We start from the raw sequence: 17,814 nt of genomic DNA on the forward strand, positions 1-17,814 counted from the left end.
CTTTGCTGTGCTGCCATTTCTTTTTGCAGGGGTTTGTGTTTGTATCAGACTTCAAGGTTTGCACCTTGTGCAAGACTAGGTTCCTAACCATTGAGACACACATTTCATTTCTTCTCCACGGGAGATCCTTTATCTTTTTTGCTCCTCCCTTTTATGTAACTGTGGCTCTAAGTGACACTTGAATAATGATTTTCCATAAGTTTAAGAGGCTATTCTGCTTCAAGAGACGATATTGTTTCCAGTTTTCTGAGACCTCTACTAGGAATGAGTGTTGGGATTGTTGCCACCTGTCTATGGTCAGCCAGACTTAGAAGTTTGGTTATTGACTGGTCAAAAATGTTACATATGTTTCCTGCCTTTGCTGCTGATCCTATATCACTTTACTGTACTAGGCCCCATGCCCATACAGATCAGCCTTAATGGAGGAAACAATTGCTCTGAAAAGTAACTTTTTATTACTACACTGAACTTAAGCATTGTCCCAGCATACTGACAAAGACATCTATTTTCCATATTCTAACTTAATTCAAATGAAGGCTGATCATTCGAAATATTGAAACTTTGTCATGTCTAGTTGATCCTGAAGTGAAATCGGGTGTTAGTCGAAACCTGGTATTTCATTGAGGTCAGTCTCATTGCTCCAAAGAATCCTGATGATTAAGACAGCCAGTTTTCCTTTGGCACTTATCAAGTTTTTTCACATGCATTTATGATTTGAAGGTAAGTTAATTTTGGCTGGTACAAGAAAGTGCCTCCGCAAGATGCAGTCGTAATCAAGTGTTTTAAATTCCAGACTTTCACCCTCTCACCACTGTCCATTGTTTGAATTCAGCCTTCACTGAGCATTCAGAACTCGAGAACCAACATACTTTCTGTAGTACTTGTTTGTTAAAGAGGTGTTTTTCTTATTGAAAACTTGATATTCCTGTTAGGAAATATTTGTTTGCAGTGGAAGGAAAATAATTGTTATGCTTTAGAACAATTTGCAACAAAAGAATACAAAGTAAGTTTCAATGACCGTTGCTGGGCTGCAAAGTATAACATTTAAAATAATAATACTCTCACGATAATCTAGTTTATCGCAAGAACAGCAACATTCACTTCAGTTTCATGTCATCATTGCTAATCTTAAAATGTATTGCAGTCATAAATATATTAACAGATGTTTTACAAAAAATCATGAAATCAATAGTTATTAAATTGGAGTGCTTACATAAGGTTGGTTATGTGGGAGTGCTAATCAGATGTTTTTAAATTATAAGTTTAGTGTAAAACGGTTTCAGAAAAATGGGCTGTGCTATGGTAGGCCACGGGTCTAGATCACATATTCTGGTATTGCTCAAATATTGTTGCCCTCCCCTGCAGGATGAGGAAATTCTACTTCCTCAGATTCTTTTTTCAGGACTTTTTATTATTTTTGGGATACTTTTACAGTATGTATAGATTCCGGTTTTTAGTAGTTGATGATCATTGTGTTGGACTCATATTGGAACAATAGTTACAATGCAATAACTTCCTGAACTATGAATGTCTCTTCTTTGGATGTGAAGTTTGCAGATAATGTGCAGTCCCATAAGCGAATGCACTTCATATCCTAAACATTCACTGTTAATCTAATAATAGATACCACAGTCGGCGGTACAAAGATTTAACACCAACACCGCTACACTTATCTAGGAGTCTGACCTGGATAATCTTCAGGGAGTTGGAAATCTTGTTTTAGATATGAGTTTGGTTTAGATTACAGCTCATTTCCTAATCTGTGGCACCCAGATGCTTCTAGACTTTATTTACATTGTTGAGACTTGATTTTTACAATTAGAGCTTAGCATGTATTTTTAGCTAATTCTATTTTTTGTGATGAGGAATTCTATTTTATTAGCTTTTTTTCTTAAGACTGTGACATCTTAAATGTGGTGTGTAGGGAAGGTTCTGGCTAACTCATCTTTGTTGAAATATATTTCCTCTGATGTAGATTGTGACAGTATGTTATCAGACTTGATTTGATCCAATAAAGCATGAGATTGTATTGTTCAATGGTAATGGGTCTGTGCCTCGAGGTCATCAAATATGAGCATGTTAAAAAGACTTGCTGAACTTGAATGACTAAATACTATAGCAAATGGTCAGCAAATAACTGTTTAACACTTTGGAAACATTAGGAAAGAAAATTAATGCTGCCAGTGAGATTGTAAAAAGACTTTCTTTAATGCCAGAAATTGGTGTACTGTGCCCAATTCATTCTAATCTTGGTACCACAAATATATTTGATCAAATATCTATTGAGACACATTGCTTTTGGTGAGAAGATATGTCTATTTCCCAGAGAGACATAGTCCTACAACAAATGTAAAGGTATTAGTATAAAATATGAGACGAAAAATAAATTAACTTATATGAATGTAAGCACACCATGTTGCGGGCCAGAAAACAAATTTCTTAGCTGTCACAGTGCCACGCCTGTTCTGTGTAGCCTTATATGTGGGCAGGTATGCTGTTAATTGAGATTACCATGGAGCTCGTTCTGCTTACTAATCTCTATATTTCAGGCAATATTTGATTCACCTCTCCAAACGTTTGACAATTACCTTTGAGAGATCAAGGTTTCCATCTGCTGTTTGCTTTAATAAAATGTAGATCTAGGATTGAGAGGAGGCTGCCCACAATTCTAAACAATGCATTGCACACTTTTGGATTTAGTAAGAATGCTGCATACATTCTACTAATCAACCCTAACTAATGGGGATCCCGTAAAGGCAGAGCCCTTTTCTGTGTCTGTAGAGATTACACAGATGTTGTACCATTTTTTTATGGTGATACCAGGCTCCTTGTAAACCCCCAGAGTTAAGAGATGTAGATATAGCTGAATTGTTACAAGTAGATTAGATATTTGGGTAAATATTACTTGATTGATTTGTTCTTGCAAGCTTGACTTTAATAAGAGATGGAGTTTTCACATATATTTAGAAATTAAGGGTTGGTTAAAGAAACTGTATGCTGATTATAGTTTACATATGAGGATTACAAATGTTAATGTTATACGTTGTGTGCACTTTGTCAATTGCATACAACATAACCACCTCATGTAAGCATTTCCTTTCTTGTATACAAATTGTTAAAGCTGCCTAAATTGTGTTCTGCATTGCTGTCTTTAATTTTCACATAACAATTCTGAGATTTACAAGTAATTTGCATGTGTATTCGCAGTGAATTAGTAGTCCTTTTAATTCTTCCCACCCACTGCACTGTCTCACAGACTGTCCTCCTTGACATGGTCCTTTGGAAGTTTGTGTTCAACCGAGACAAGCAGGGAGAATATCGCCTCGCCGTCACACAGCCACAACAGGTTGGAATCAATAGATTTTCTTGCTGTCATATTGTGCACGCCTATATAAGCATGTGCAACATTCACTTAATTTGTGTGTATTGTGCTGTGTGTTGTATCTGTGTTTCTAATTCTACCTTCTCTACTTGCTGTGCATTTGCTACAGGTGTATAATAGTTTCCAACAGTTTGTTTTGGATTTTGCAAACTAACAGTTTTTTCACTGCTCAGTGGTTTTCAAATTAATTATTATACCGTTTTAGAAAAGCACACGCTATCCGTGAAGGTAAGATTTTTTTTCTGCCTGTCTGTGTTTGTTCTATATCAGTTCTCTACGTTGATTAACGTGCGTCCGATTTAAGCTGTAATCTCCATTAGATCAAGGGCAAGAAAAGACCAAGTGTCAGAGACGTCTGGCTGTTACTCGGGTTTGAGCGACAAAGATCTTTGCATTGGCATTTGCAGTTGTGATGTCTCACATTAATCTTTAGTTTCTGCTTTAAGAGGGACGTTAACACTTCATAACCCTTCCGTTGCGTTCAGGTTCAAGTGTATTTCAGGCCGGTCACCTCATAGTTCGTTAAGCCATTGTTTTTGTCTGTTTTTTTCAGTATAGAAGCTATTTAGAGTTAATGGTGAATTAACCTTTTCAGCACTTTACTATTAAATGCTATATTTATGTTTATTCATCTTATTCATAAAGAAATATTTGTTATATCTGAAAGAGACACGTTAGTGATAGATTCCTTACCTTAGAATATCCCCAGGCGCCAGACTGGGTTTGGAAGTTTTTGCGTAGCAGTACGCTTGCGCGTCGGTAGGGGTTGTCTGCGGCACCGCGTCCGTCTTCGGCGTTATGGGCGCCGTGATGACGTCGTCGGAGTACTTAGACGCCGCCTCCGCGTGCTGACGTCAGTTCTTCTTTTTTCCGCGCCAACAAGCGCAGATCTGGAAAAAGCAGTACTTTAGTCACTTTTTGACTAGTCTTTTGATCTCTTTTGATCAACTTTTCTTGAGTCTTGCGACTCCGGACGGTGCCTAGGGATGCCTGGTTTCAAGCCCTGTGAGGATTGTGACCGACTGATGTCGGTCATGGACCCTAACCGTCGGTGTCTCCACTGTCTCGGCGTCGACCACGACGACAAGGCCTGCCTCGACTGCCGGGCCCTTACTTTGAAAGCTAGGCTCGAACTCCGGCAGTCGGCCCCGCGCCGCGAGAGGTCCCGGTCCCACCGGAGGTCGAGGGATAAGTCGCGGGGTCGGAGCCATCACAGCTCCGAGAGTCTGCATCACTCCTCCGGGTCGAAGTCGTCATCAGGTAAGCACAAGAAGTCGAAGAGACGTCATCGCCCTTCCGATTGCCCGCGACGCGGCCGGGGTTTCGGGCGACACCTACCACACGGCTCCGTCGGAGTCGCAGGCGTCGCGGCCTGCTGCACACCCTCCGGTCCCTGGCAAGACGCGACGCCAGGGGGGATAGAGCGCTTCCTCATGGCCATGAGGAACCTCTCTTCCCCGACTGGTTCCACGGCGCCTTCAGGCCCAGCGGACCCGTCTGGGGCCCGACGCCGTCGGGTGCTTCGGGCCCGGCGCCGCAGGACCCCACTGGATCCGCTTCGGGATCCGGGTCGTCACCGGTTGACCCAACGACCTCACCGGCGCCGGTCCCTCAGGTGTCACCTCCGGCGCCGTCCTCGGGCGGTGCCATCCCCAATGCCTCCCTCGCTCCGGTTCCGGCATTGTAACGGCGCCGCTTTCGACGCCGCTTGGGGAGTTTAGCTTCTATGAACCGGCCTCATCGGTTGACAACCCTGACTATCAGGGGATGGGTGAAGAGGAGTATTGGGAGGGGTCTGAGGACCCTCTGACCCGAGAGTGTCAGTCTCAAGAGGACTGGACAGGTGGACTTGGGGATGCCAGTGGTCTGGACACATCACCAGACACTGGCTTTGTCACACCTCTTACCATGGCTACGGAGGAGGGGGCATCCTACAGTGTGGTGTTGATGAGGGCAGCCAAGGCTTTGGGCCTTGAGCTCCCCGTCGAGGCCGTGAGGAGTAACCTCCTCACTGAGGTCCTTAAACCGCAGTCAAGTTCGGCCGAGCCTCTGCTGCCGTTTAATGAGGCCTTGACCGACGTTCTTTTGGGCACTTGGTCCAGGCCCGCTTCGGGTTCGCCCGTAGATAGGAACGTGGCCAGACGCCATTGCCCGACCCCGGGCGACCCATGTTTCCTGTCCACCCACCCCACCCCCAGACCACATTCCCGTTGGCTCCGCCGGACAGGGAATCCAAGAGGTATGAGCAGTACGGCAAAAAGGTATTCTCCTCCCTTAGTCTGGGACTGCGGTCTTCCAACACCGCATGCCTCTTGAGCCGCTACACCCACTCTTTGTGGGATACGGTTGCGGAATTGCTGCCAGAGTGTCCGTTGGAGGTACGGGCCAAACTCGGCCAATCCCTTTTGGAAGGCCGGGATGCAACAAAATATTCAATCCGGTGTGGGCTGGATACCACCGACTCACTAAGTAGAGCGATGGCAACGACAGTGGCGATTCGTCGCCACGCCTGGTTGAGGTCTGCCAACTTTTCGGCCGATGTCCAGAATACACTGATGGACATGCCGTTTGATGGCCGTCGTCTTTTTGGCGACAAGCCAGACCATGCACTTGAGCGCTTTAAGGACTCCAGGGCTACGGCCAAGTCCTTGGGCCTCTCGGCCCGCGCCAGCTAGCGGGTGCCTTTCGCTCCTTTCGTGGCCAAGGAAGGGGCGCCCCCACACATGCTGCCAGCCACGCACCGCAGACTAACATACAGCGCGGTGGCGGCCGTGGAAATCGCCGTGGAGGTGGTCGGGGACAACGGAGAGGCCAGTCCACACCCTCCCCCGCAGCATCCGCCTCAAAACCCTCCTAGTCCGTGCTTTTCAGCCCATGTGACGCCAGTGGGGGGGCAGGGTTCGCCATCACCACTCCCACTGGCGCACTGTCACTTCGGACAGGTGGGTGCTGCAAATCGTCCGAAGGGGCTACTCCCTCCCCTTCGAGACTACCCCTCAAGCCATGCCACCGCAACACCACCGCGTATCGGGAGATCATTTGCGGCTTCTGCAGGAGGAAGTTTAGGCCCTCTTGGCCAAGGGGGCCATCGAGCGCGTTCCTGGGCCAGAAGTAGGATGTGGTTGCTACTCCCACTACTTTCTGGTACCCAAGAAGGGCAAAGGGGGCCTACGCCCTATCTTGGACCTACGGAACGTCAACGGCTTCCTCCGGAAGGTGAAGTTCAAAATGCTGACTCTGGCTCAGGTCTTAGCTGCCCTGGACCCAGGAGACTGGATGGTAGCGTTGGACTTGCAGGACGCTTATTTCCACATCCCCGTCCTGCCGGCCCACCGCCGCTACCTGCGGTTCACGGTAGGCCACGAGCACTTTCAGTTTACCGTGCTTCCCTTCGGCCTTACCAGCGCCCCACGGGTGTTCACGAAAGTGATGGCGGTGGTCGCAGCTCATCTGGGCAGGTTAGGGGTTTCAGTCTTCCCCTACCTCGACGACTGGTTGTTGAAGGCGGGCTCGCCCCAGACAGTCGTCAGCCACCTCCAGACGACGGCAGCCGTCTTGCACCAGCTGGGGTTCTCCATCAATGTGCCGAAGTCACACCTGTGCCCCTCTCAGAAGCTCCTTTTTTCGGATATACAGGCACTGATTCCAATCGTTCAGCCTTTATCCCGAGTTTTGGTCCGGTTGACGCTGCGGCTTCTGAGGCTGATGGCTTCCTGCATCCTTCTGGTGCATCACGCCCGTTGGCGGATGCCGGCTCTGCAGTGGGACCTGAAGTTTCAGTGGGCCCAGCATCAAGACAACCTCTCCGACCATGTCCTGATCTCGGAGGGCACTGCGAGGCAGCTGCAGTGGTGGCTCACAGACCGCGATTGGTTCAGCGGCAGATCCCTCTCCCTTCTCCAACCGGAGCACGTAGTTGTGACAGACGCGTCCCTCCATGGCTGGGGAGGCCACATGGGAGAGGCGGAGATCAGAGGCCTCTGGACTCTGGCGGAGTCCCGGCTCCACATCAACCTTTTGGAGCTGCGGGCGATTCGTCTAGCACTGAAGGCATTCCTCCCCTCTGTCCGGGGGAGTGTAGTGCAGGTGTTCACGGACAACACCACTGCCATGTGGTACTGCAACAAGCAGGGCGAGGTGGGGTCGTGGACCCTCTGCCAGGAGGCTCTGCGCCTTTGGCAGTGGCTGGAACATCAGGGTGTGACCCTGGTGGTTCAACACCTGGCAGATTCTCAGAACGCCAGGGCGGACAAACTCAGCCGCCGGTGCAGGATGGATCACAAATGGCGTATGAACTCTGACTTGGCGCAAGTCCTCTTTCGGCAGTGGGGAGAGCCTTGGTTAGATCTATTCGCCACCGAAGAGAACGTGTAATGTCATCAGTTCTGCGCGTTGGAATTTCCAAGGCGGCACTCGCTCGGAGACGCTTTTCATTGCGAGTGGAGTTGCGGTCTGTTGTAGGCCTTTCCGCCTACACCACTTCTGCCCAGAGTGCTGAAGAAGATCAAACGCGACCGGGCCCAAGTCATCCTTGTGACTCCGGACTGGGCACGAAGGTACTGGTATCCCGAGCTACTCAGTATGTCAGTCGATCCCCCGGTTTGTCTGCCTCTTCAGGAGGACCTTCTGTCGCAGCAGCAGGGGACGGTCCTCCACCCGAGCCTGTCCAGTCTCCACCTCCATGCTTGGAGATTGAGCGGCGACAGTTGAGGCCATATGACTTGCCTCCTGAAGTCTGTAACATCATTCTGGCAGCCAGGCGTCCCTCCACAAGGTCAGTATACGCCTGCAGGTGGAACAGATTTGTGGCATGGTGCACAGCAAAGGCTGTGGATCCTCTCTCTGCCCCTTTTTCTGAGGTTCTTCTCTTCCTTCTTTCTCTTGCCCAGCAGGGCTCTGCTCTGGGCACTATCAAGGGCAACCTTTCTGCCCTTTCAGCCTTTGCAGGACATTTGCCAGGCAGCTACGTGGGCCTCGCTGCACACGTTTGCAAGACACTATTGCCTGGACAGCCAAGTCCGGAGGGATGGCTTCTTTGACCTTTCCGTCCTCCAGGACTTTCTGGTGTGATTATTGGTTCGCAGACCCACCACCGGGGTTGGTATGGCTGGGGTATCTACTCTAAGGTAAGGAATTTATCACTAACGTGACTCTTTCAGATGCACAAGTTACTACTTGTGTAACGATATATCTGTAAGAGACATTAGTTAGTGATAGATTCCTTACCGACCCACCCAATCTCCCCGTTCTGCGAACCGATATCTAGGGTTAAGGTTATCCCCTTTCAGGGCCCTAGTTTCAATGGCACCAGTGTTGGTTTTTAGCATAGCTCTGCGTTTCTGGCGCAGAAAAACTGTGTCTAAGAACTGATGTCAGCACACGGAGGCGGCGTCCAAGTACTCCAACGACGTCATCACGGCGCCCACGACACAGACGACGGACGCGGAGCCGCAGACGACGCCTACTGACGTGCAAGGGTACTGCTACGCAAAAATTTCCGGATCCAGTCTGACGCCTGGGGATATTCTAAGGTAAGGAATCTATCACTAACTAATGTCTCTTACAGATATATCATTACACAAGTAGTAACTTGTGCTTCACACAGTTGAGTGATTGGCATGTTTACTCTTTTGATTATTTTTTTTATTATGTTTTCTTCCCACTAATTCTAGGAAAACAGTTGTATCCCCTCTAAAATGGATTATTGTAATAGCCTTTATATTAACCTTGAGGCACAATATCTCAAAAAGCTTCAGATATTACAAAACTCTGCCCCAGATTACTTTTTGACCTTCCCAATCACCACCCAGTCTCCCAAGCGATCGAAGATTTACACTGGCTAACAATCAAGAACTGTATCAAAATCAAGACTCTCTACCTCACTTTCAAGTCTCTGCATGCCCCAGAGCCAAACTTTCTGAGGAAGTCCTTCTCTTGGTATGGTCCCAACAGAAACTTCAGATCAAAAGTTCCTACAAAGTTACCACCTTCAGGTTTAAGAAAGCCAAATAGGGTGGAAGCAGCTTCCTTGCAGGAGCAATCAAAAATGTAATCTTATGCCAATACACATAAGAGCAGCACCTTCTCGACAAGCTTTCAGAAAACGTTTTAAAAACCTGGCTTTTTACTCTTAAGCACAACTTCTGTTTCACCTCTCTCTCTTGAGCTAGCTCCAAGACCCCCTATGGTATACGTAGTGCATTACAAATTTCCTAACATAACATGAGTGAAGATGTGAATAATATTTTTCCTGACTGTTGCTTCCTTCATACTGCTTATCAATTCAGATACCCCTTCTCACAAGGCTGGACTTGAAAATTTCAGTAAGTAAGATATATGATAAGTGGCACCAAATGTCCATAGCCTTTCTGTCGCTATCACTGAATATGCCAGCCCATTCAAATAAGCACTACCAAGTCAGCCAGAGACTGTTTGTTTCTAGGTCTCACCTGAGACAGTGCATGCTCTGACATTTGCAAGATATTTTGCTATCTTAAAGGGAGCTTAGAGTCTGCCCGTTGCTTACCAAGCTTACCCATTGGTTGGCTTAATCGTCACTTCTTTACGTCAGGTTGGTCATAGTGTGCCACCTTCACTTGCTGTTCATTTGTCTCTCACCTAAAGCATCACCCAAGTAATGCTTCCTGTCGGAGCCTAGTGTCCTTCTACTGCTTGTGTGCTTTCAAAGGTATTTTTATTTTATTATAGCTATAGCACTCCTTAAGAGTATATTTGTTTCCAGGCTGTCTCCGTCCTCCCCACTCCAAGTTGTTGTTTACCCATTGTTGCTTGAACAATTGCTTTCTTGTTGCTTTACCTGTTGTTGTTTTGCCCCCTGGTTGTTTTTTTCCCATTGTTGTTTTACCCAGTTGTTGTATACCTTGTTGGTGTATGCCCCTTTACCCTTCCTCCCACATCTTTGTTTGCCCTCCCTCACTCCACCTCGCCCCTATCCTGTCTTCTTACTTACTCCATTTTCAAATGTGTGAAGCCTATTAATGAACCTAGCAGTAATCTTTTCATATTGGGCTCTAATGATGAGCCAGCACTGTGAGCAAAGCGCAATCCTTGGCGAGGTCATTGTTTACATGGACACAGCAAGAAGATTTTGTGATGTTTTAATGTTTGTTGTCTAACTAATATTTTTACTGCAAGATTCATTTGAGCACTAAGTTTCTGTCACCAAGCCTTTGTTACTGACACTTGGCCATAACAGAAGCTATGTGCAAGATTACAGTATGTGTGCTGGCAGCCAGGATTTGTAACTATTGTTCAGGCTATTTTATATATGGGGATATATGCTACAGTAGAGATGTGTCGCCAAACCTGTTAAATTATTATCTGTGCATGCTTTTGGGTTCCCTCCCATCTGGTACCTCAGTGATGTGTACCTTTGGGTTATATGTATATTAATTGTTGCAACAAAGCCCACATAGTGCCTGGACATTAACCCAACAGCACATGCATCCCAGAGGCTATGTGCCTAAGATTGCAGACTGTGTGTACAGGCAGCTTGGTGTTGAATGGATAGGGTAAAATAAAAGAAAACTGTTTAAGGGAAGTAGAATGTATAGGTCCAGCTCATGTGATTTAGGGGGTTAACAGACTATGGTAGGTTCATGTCAATGTGAGCGTTTTATTGATAATAATTTTGTGTTTTTTCTTTAGTGCATTACACCACACTCTTGCCATTTCTAAGGGTCTGTAAATAGCAGATATTGATTGTTCACCACTCTACTCCATGCCACTCTACTGTACACCACAGGAAGCCACTACTCCAATCTATGATACACTACGCCACACTTCATTTTACTCTTCTCTTTGTCACTCACCTCTACGCCACACCACTAACTTTTAGCCATGCTAAATAGCAGCAACGTCGCTGTATAACATGGCAAAAGACATTGGCCAAGCCAATAGCACTCGTAAGGGGAGACCTATTGGCTCTGCCAGTGCTTGTTTACTCACCCATTTGCCTTTCCACAAGGCAACTTGAACATGTTCTGACGTTCCTAATGGCCAATCCGGGCTTCTCCTACTTTGAATTTGCTAGCCTGGAAGGTGGTTTCTCATTGCTGTGACATTGGCACAGGATCAGTGAATTACAGCATTCTCGCTTCAGCCGCTGTGTTCCTCATTTTTCCCCCTGACAAGTTGGTGCTGCCTACTCTCACCTCCTTCCGGCTTAAGTTAATCTCCTCTTTACTCCTGGGACTACCTACTCTCACCTCCTTCCATCCAAGTTAATCTCCTCTTTACTCTTGGGACTGCCTACTCTCACCTCCTTCCATCCAAGTTCATCTCCTCTTTACTCTTGGGACTGCCTACCCTCGCCTCCTTCTGTCCCATGGTCATCTCCTCTTCCTGCTTGGGACTGTCTACTCTCACCTCCTTCTGGCCCATGTTCATCTCCTCTACTCTGGAACTGCCTACCCTCATCTCCTTCCGGCATACGTTCATCTCCTCTTTCCTCTTAGGACTGCCTACTCTCACCTCCTTCCGGCCCATGTTCATCTCCTCTTTACTCTTGGGGCTGCCTACTCTCGCCTCCTTCCGGCCGTAGTTCATCTCATCTTGGGACTGCTTACCCTCCCCTCCTTCCGGCCCATGTTAGTCTCCTCTTTACTCTTGGGGCTGCCAATGAAACATCCATTACAACGTATTCCATTACAACACATGCCATTACAACAAATTTTTCAAAACTACCTTTACAACACATTCCATTACATCGCATACTACCTTTACAACGCATACCATTACAACGCATAACATTACTTTGCATGTAAGGTAAGTATTGGATAGTGTAGGGGTAAAAATTACAATTCTAACTCCAGCGGGGTGCAACAGTAGGGTAAGTGTTGGATAGTGTAGGGGTAAAAATTACTATTCTAACTCCAGGGGGTGCAACAGTAGGGTAAGTGTTGGATAGTGTAGGGGTAAAATTTACTATTCTAACTCCAGGGGGTGCAATAGTAGGGTAAGTGTTGATAGTGTAGGGGTAAAAATTACTATTCTAACTCCAGGGGGTGCAACAGTAGGGTATGTGTTAGAATAGTAATTTTTACCCCTACACTATCCAACACTTACCCTACTGTTGCACCCCCTGGAGTTAGAATAGTAATTTTTACCCCTACACTATCCAACTCCAGGGGGTGCAACAGTAGGGTAAGTGTTGGATAGTGTAGGGGTAAAAATTACTATTCTAACTCCAGGGGGTGCAACAGTAGGGTAAGTGTTGGATAGTGTAGGGGTAAAATTTACTATTCTAACTCCAGGGGGTGCAATAGTAGGGTAAGTGTTGATAGTGTAGGGGTAAAAATTACTATTCTAACTCCAGGGGGTGCAACAGTAGGGTATGTGTTAGAATAGTAATTTTTACCCCTACACTATCCAACACTTACCCTACTGTTGCACCCCCTGGAGTTAGAATAGTAATTTTTACCCCTACACTATCCAACTCCAGGGGGTGCAACAGTAGGGTAAGTGTTGGATAGTGTAGGGGTAAAAATTACTATTCTAACTCCAGGGGGTGCAACATTAGGGTACGTGTTGGATAGTGTAGGGGTACAAATTACTATTCTAACTCCAGGGGGTGCAACAGTAGGGTAAGTGTTGGATAGTGTAGGGGTAAAAATTACTATTCTAACTCCAGGGGGTGCAACAGTAAGGTAAGTGTTGGATAGTGTAGGGGTAAAAATTACTATTCTAACTCCAGGGGGTGCAATAGTAGGGTAAGTGTTGGATAGTGTAAGGGTACTATGTGTTGTAATGCTATGCGTTTTAATGGTATGGGTTGTAATGACTGCGTTGTAGTGTCATGCGTTGTAGTGTCATGCGTTGTAGTGTCATGCGTTGTAGTGTCATGCGTTGTAGTGTCATGCGTTGTAGTGTCATGCGTTGTAGTGTCATGCGTTGTAATGGCATGCGTTGTAATGGATGTTGCGTTGTAAAAGTTTCGTTGTAATGGTAGTACGTTGTGAAGGTTGCGTTGTAAAGGTTGTTTCCCCCTACTTCCTTCCCATGTTCATCTCATCTTTACTCTGGGACAGCCTACCCTCACCTCCTTCCGTCATAACTTCATCTACTCTTCCCTCTTGAGACTGCCTACTCTCTCCTCCTTCCAGCCCAAGTTCATCTCCTCTTTACTCTTGGGGCTGCCTATTGTCACCTCCTGCCGTCCCATGTTCATCTCCTCTTTACTCTTGGGGCTGCCTACCCTCGCCTCCTTCCGGCATAAGTCCATCTCCTCTTTACTCTTGGGATTGCCTACTCTCACCTTTTTTCAGCCCATGTTCATCTCCTCTTTACTCTTGGGGCGGCTTACTCTCATCTACTCTTACATCACTTTACCTTTAGATCAAAGTACTGTAGGAAAAGATGATTGTTGTAAGGATTACGTAGAAGTAAAGCTTCTGATTGGTGTTTCAGTCCTAAATTTTCTGGATATTTTGCTTTAATGGGCGGGCGGGTGGCATGGAGATACGGTTTCTGTGACTGTTGTTGTAATTTTGGTAATTCTTTCTTCTGAGTAGATTCCTGGTATGAGTATTTCTGCCCTCTGATTAACTGCTATTTTTAAATTATATGAATGAAATTGTAGTCCGGTATGTATTTAATTGTTTTCCTTTTCATAGTTTATAATCTATAGTATGACTTTGAGGAAGGGCTGAAGTATAATAAATACACCACATGCAAGATGAATAATGTTCTTTTCCCAACTATTGGCAGTTTGCTTTGAAATTTAAAGCAAGGCAGTGGCAATTGCCCCAATGGAAATTAATTCAGAGAGAGAGATGGTACTGCTTGCCACTTGGTGGTGACTTGCAGCTTTGTACTGATTACACACCAATACAGAAGTGAGTTAGCTGAGTCACATGTACACAGTATCCCTGTGTATTGATTGTTAGATCTCACCATCTGGTTGGGATCTAGAGCTTTGCACTGGTTTTCTTTTCATCGTTTTTTCTGATGACCTCTAACTTTCAACAGAGTAATAGGGAACAATGTTCCGACCCAAAACTACATGTTTAAAGCCATGTCATGATTGTAGGAAGCAGATGTTGGTCATGGAATGACCCAAAGGGTGTCTTTTGTGTCTGGGCTCCAGATAGAACTAAGTAATGCATCCTCCGGCACATGAAGGTGATGCGAAACCAGGAGGGAAAGCTGTATGTCAAAGACCATAAGACATTGCAGCCTTCATGTAGGTCTCACTCACATTCCAAGACCTTGACTTAGTCCTGAGGCCGTTTCCGCGACTGCTCAGCTTCCCGCTTGAATTCCTCTGTTAGGTGCAAGTTTAAGCAATAGCATAGCAAAGAAAACTGGTATCAACCACATCCTGTCACTCTGATCGCAAAGAGGATTCCCAAGGGATTGAAGATGTAATTCACACTCCATCGAGGCCACCGGTCACTGAGGCCATTCCTCAGCTGATTGCAGCCCGCCCTGCATTTTCCAGGCTGTTGTCGACCCCGCAACAGATTGCAGCCTTCAAGAAGCTAAGCTGTGAATTTTCTGTCCGCTTCTGCCGACCTCTGCTGTGCGTTTAGGCCTAATTGAACACAGGGACCTCCTGCCGGGTTACAGCTGACTGGTCCTCCCCTGCCACCATATGTCCCTTGGGGACCTGTTACCTGGCCCATCTAAATGCCAGGGCCAGAGTAGAAGTCTGTACTGAGGTCACAGCTACCCCAATGCCAATATCCCCAAGATTGTCTCCAAAAAATGATCCATGGCCAACTCCTCTGTTGGACCCTGAATCGACTTTGGGTTGAGCCCTCTGATGTTGCGTTATGAAATTACAAAGGTTCCACTGGTTGTCATGCACCCAGATTGTAGCCCAGCACCCCTGGTTCGTTACACATACCAATAGAGGCTTCATTATCATTTTGGTTCTCAAACGGATCCTAAGCCAGAGCAGGGGGACCGCTTGATGGGGATTACTTACTTCCCTCTTGTTAAAGTGATGCTGCCTTATGCATTGATTCTAAACTGGCAGTGGGCTTGACGCCTCACCTAAGACAAAGCTTGACACACCACTTAGGCCACCATCAGAAGAGAACCCTTCATTTGCAATTGTGGCCCGGACGTAAGCTTGAGGCACTACATTTGCAGCTACTCTCCAGTGAGACCATAACTAATGTTCATCCAGTGAGACCATACCAGGGATTTTGCAGCCTGGGTCAGCGACTTCTGAACCATTTCTTCCTTTTAATAATGCCCTGACTGATAATTTGTTCCTTTCCATATATGCATAGGCAGGTGGCCATATGTCACAGACCATCTCCTGGTGACCCCGATATGGTTACCAAGTACCCCACTTCAGAGACTTTTATAGTACAGCTATCGCCCATTACGGTGAATCCAGACGTATTTCCGACCACATCTCTGCAGTGGGAATCCAAAAGGGTTTGTTCTTTTGGCAAGCCCATGTTTTCTTCCACCAGTCTAGTGCTGCAATCTGTAAATGCTGTTTGTCTTCTGAACTTTATACATGCCCTTTGGGACCCAGTCAGCAAGATTTTGGCAGCAGTCTCAGAAGACCTTAAGGCTTCTCTGGCCAGCCTATTCATGAGGGACATGACCAAACCAAATACATTCTACATTATGCACGCAAGTCTGAATACTCCTGATAGCCTGTGAGGACAATCGGTACCAGTGTTGTCCTTTGTCAACACATGTGGATGCAGCCCTTCAGATTCTTTGTTGATGTACAGGCCTCCCTCATGACTTTTGATGGGTCCTGCCTTTGCAGTGAGAAGGCGGACTCTTCCTTTGAATGTTTTAAAGACTGCAGAGCAACAGCTTGCTCCTTGGGGATTTTGACCCCTGGGATCAGTTTCCACATCTAATCTGAAATTTTAGAGGCTGTTCCAGGGAGCTGACATAAGGAAAGACAGCCTTTTCAACCACTGAAGCAGTAGACACCCCTATTGTTTCAAGGCCCTGGACACAGGTCCATCAGGCAGCGTATGGGCCTGCTGTGGCATCAGTCCTCCAATTCCTCTTCACCTGATACAGCAACCACCAAACCACTTTAGTTTGCCCTTAGTAATGCATGCCAGACCAGTGGGGTGCAGGATTCAGCTATTCAACATTTCCTCCCAGGTTGGTGCTCTATCATGTATGACAGATGGATCTTACAGATTGTTCAAAATGGCTATGTCCTGCCATTCTTATTTGCTCCGTCCACTATTCCTTTTACACAGGAGCGCAATTCCGATAAAAAACGGTCCCTTCTGCTACTGGAGGGGCCGCTGTTGGTTTTCAAAGAGATCATTGAGAAGGTGCTGGATTTGTAATGGGGAGAGGGTTGTTATTCTCACTATTTCCTTCTTCCAAAGGACTATGGTAGACTCAACCTATTCTGGAGCTTTGGGCTGCAACTGCCTTTCTGCAGAAGGACAAATTTGAAATGTTCACGCTGCCCAAATCCTATCAGCTCTGGACCTGGAGGCTGGATTGTGTCCTTGGACCTGCAACCTGCGTTATTTCTTATGCTCGTCCTGCAGTCCAACATACGTTACCTGTAGTTCAAGGTAGGCCAGGAGCATTTTCAGTTTGTTGTGCTCCCCTTCGGACTTACCAGTCCCCCCCCCCCCTCCTTGTTTAAAGGTTTGATACTTGTGTTCTCTACCATACTGTCTGTGATTCCACAATGGGACCTTAAGTTGGTCTTTACGTTTCTTATGTGTTTGCTCTTCAAACTCATGCAAAGCTGTTTGTGCGTTGCCAGACCTTAAAGACCTTAATCCTCATTGTGATTATGCCAGTTTGTCCTGTGAGAACTACAAGCAGTTTCAGTACAATCGCCCTACAACATCTTCTTCTCAGACAAATTGGTGCTGAGGACTCAAATGGCCTTCTTATCTAAAGTTGTCACTCCGTTCTACACCAGGCAAGCCATTACTCTACTGGTGTTGTTTGCTCCACTTGGCCCCTCAAAAGAGGAGAAGAGGATCGATCAGTTGGAGCTCAAAAGATCTTTAAGCTTCTACATTCGTTGTATCACAGAGCATCAAGTGGATGATCGGGTTTTTATGGAGATCCCTGGAGTGAAAAAAATAAAGGCTGTGCAGAAAAAGACACCGTTGAGAGCTATAGTCGTGTACATTAAAATCTGCTACTCTTATCGTCATGGAGCGCCCTCAGAAGATATGAGAGCACATTCCACCAGAGCTAAGGCTGCTAACTCTGTGATGGTTTGTAGGGTGCCTGTCCTTTATCTGCCAGGCTGCAACATGGGCATTGTTGCATATATTCATGAAGCACTACTTGGGAGAGAATGAGGTGCAGCAGGCAGAAGTGCTGACTCGGGAGCGGGGATCCGGGTTTGAGTCTCGGCGTTGGTGCAACATCCTGTAATTCTGGGCAAATCACTTAATCTCCCAGTGTCCATTGACTGCTTCTTGATACCTTCACTGGTGATA

General features: G+C 46.4%; 1 protein-coding gene across 7 annotated transcripts in view; it reads left to right on the top strand.

Moving 5' to 3' along the window:
- Positions 1–17,814, top strand: part of ATP13A3 (ATPase 13A3) — a 486,442-nt gene that overhangs the window by 392,413 nt on the left and 76,215 nt on the right. For 4 of the 7 annotated variants that reach the window (XM_086944281.1, XM_086944279.1, XM_086944282.1 and 1 more), the window contains one exon: positions 3,257–3,346. The exons of the other annotated variants lie outside the window; for them this stretch is intronic. In XM_086944281.1, coding sequence (XP_086800407.1) covers positions 3,257–3,346 — 90 coding nt within the window. The remainder of the gene's footprint in view (positions 1–3,256; positions 3,347–17,814) is intronic. 7 annotated transcript variants of the gene reach the window in all.

The sequence above is a fragment of the Lissotriton vulgaris genome, chromosome 11 (genome assembly GCF_964263255.1).
Source record: "Lissotriton vulgaris chromosome 11, aLisVul1.2, whole genome shotgun sequence".
Taxonomy (NCBI): Eukaryota; Metazoa; Chordata; class Amphibia; order Caudata; family Salamandridae; genus Lissotriton; species Lissotriton vulgaris.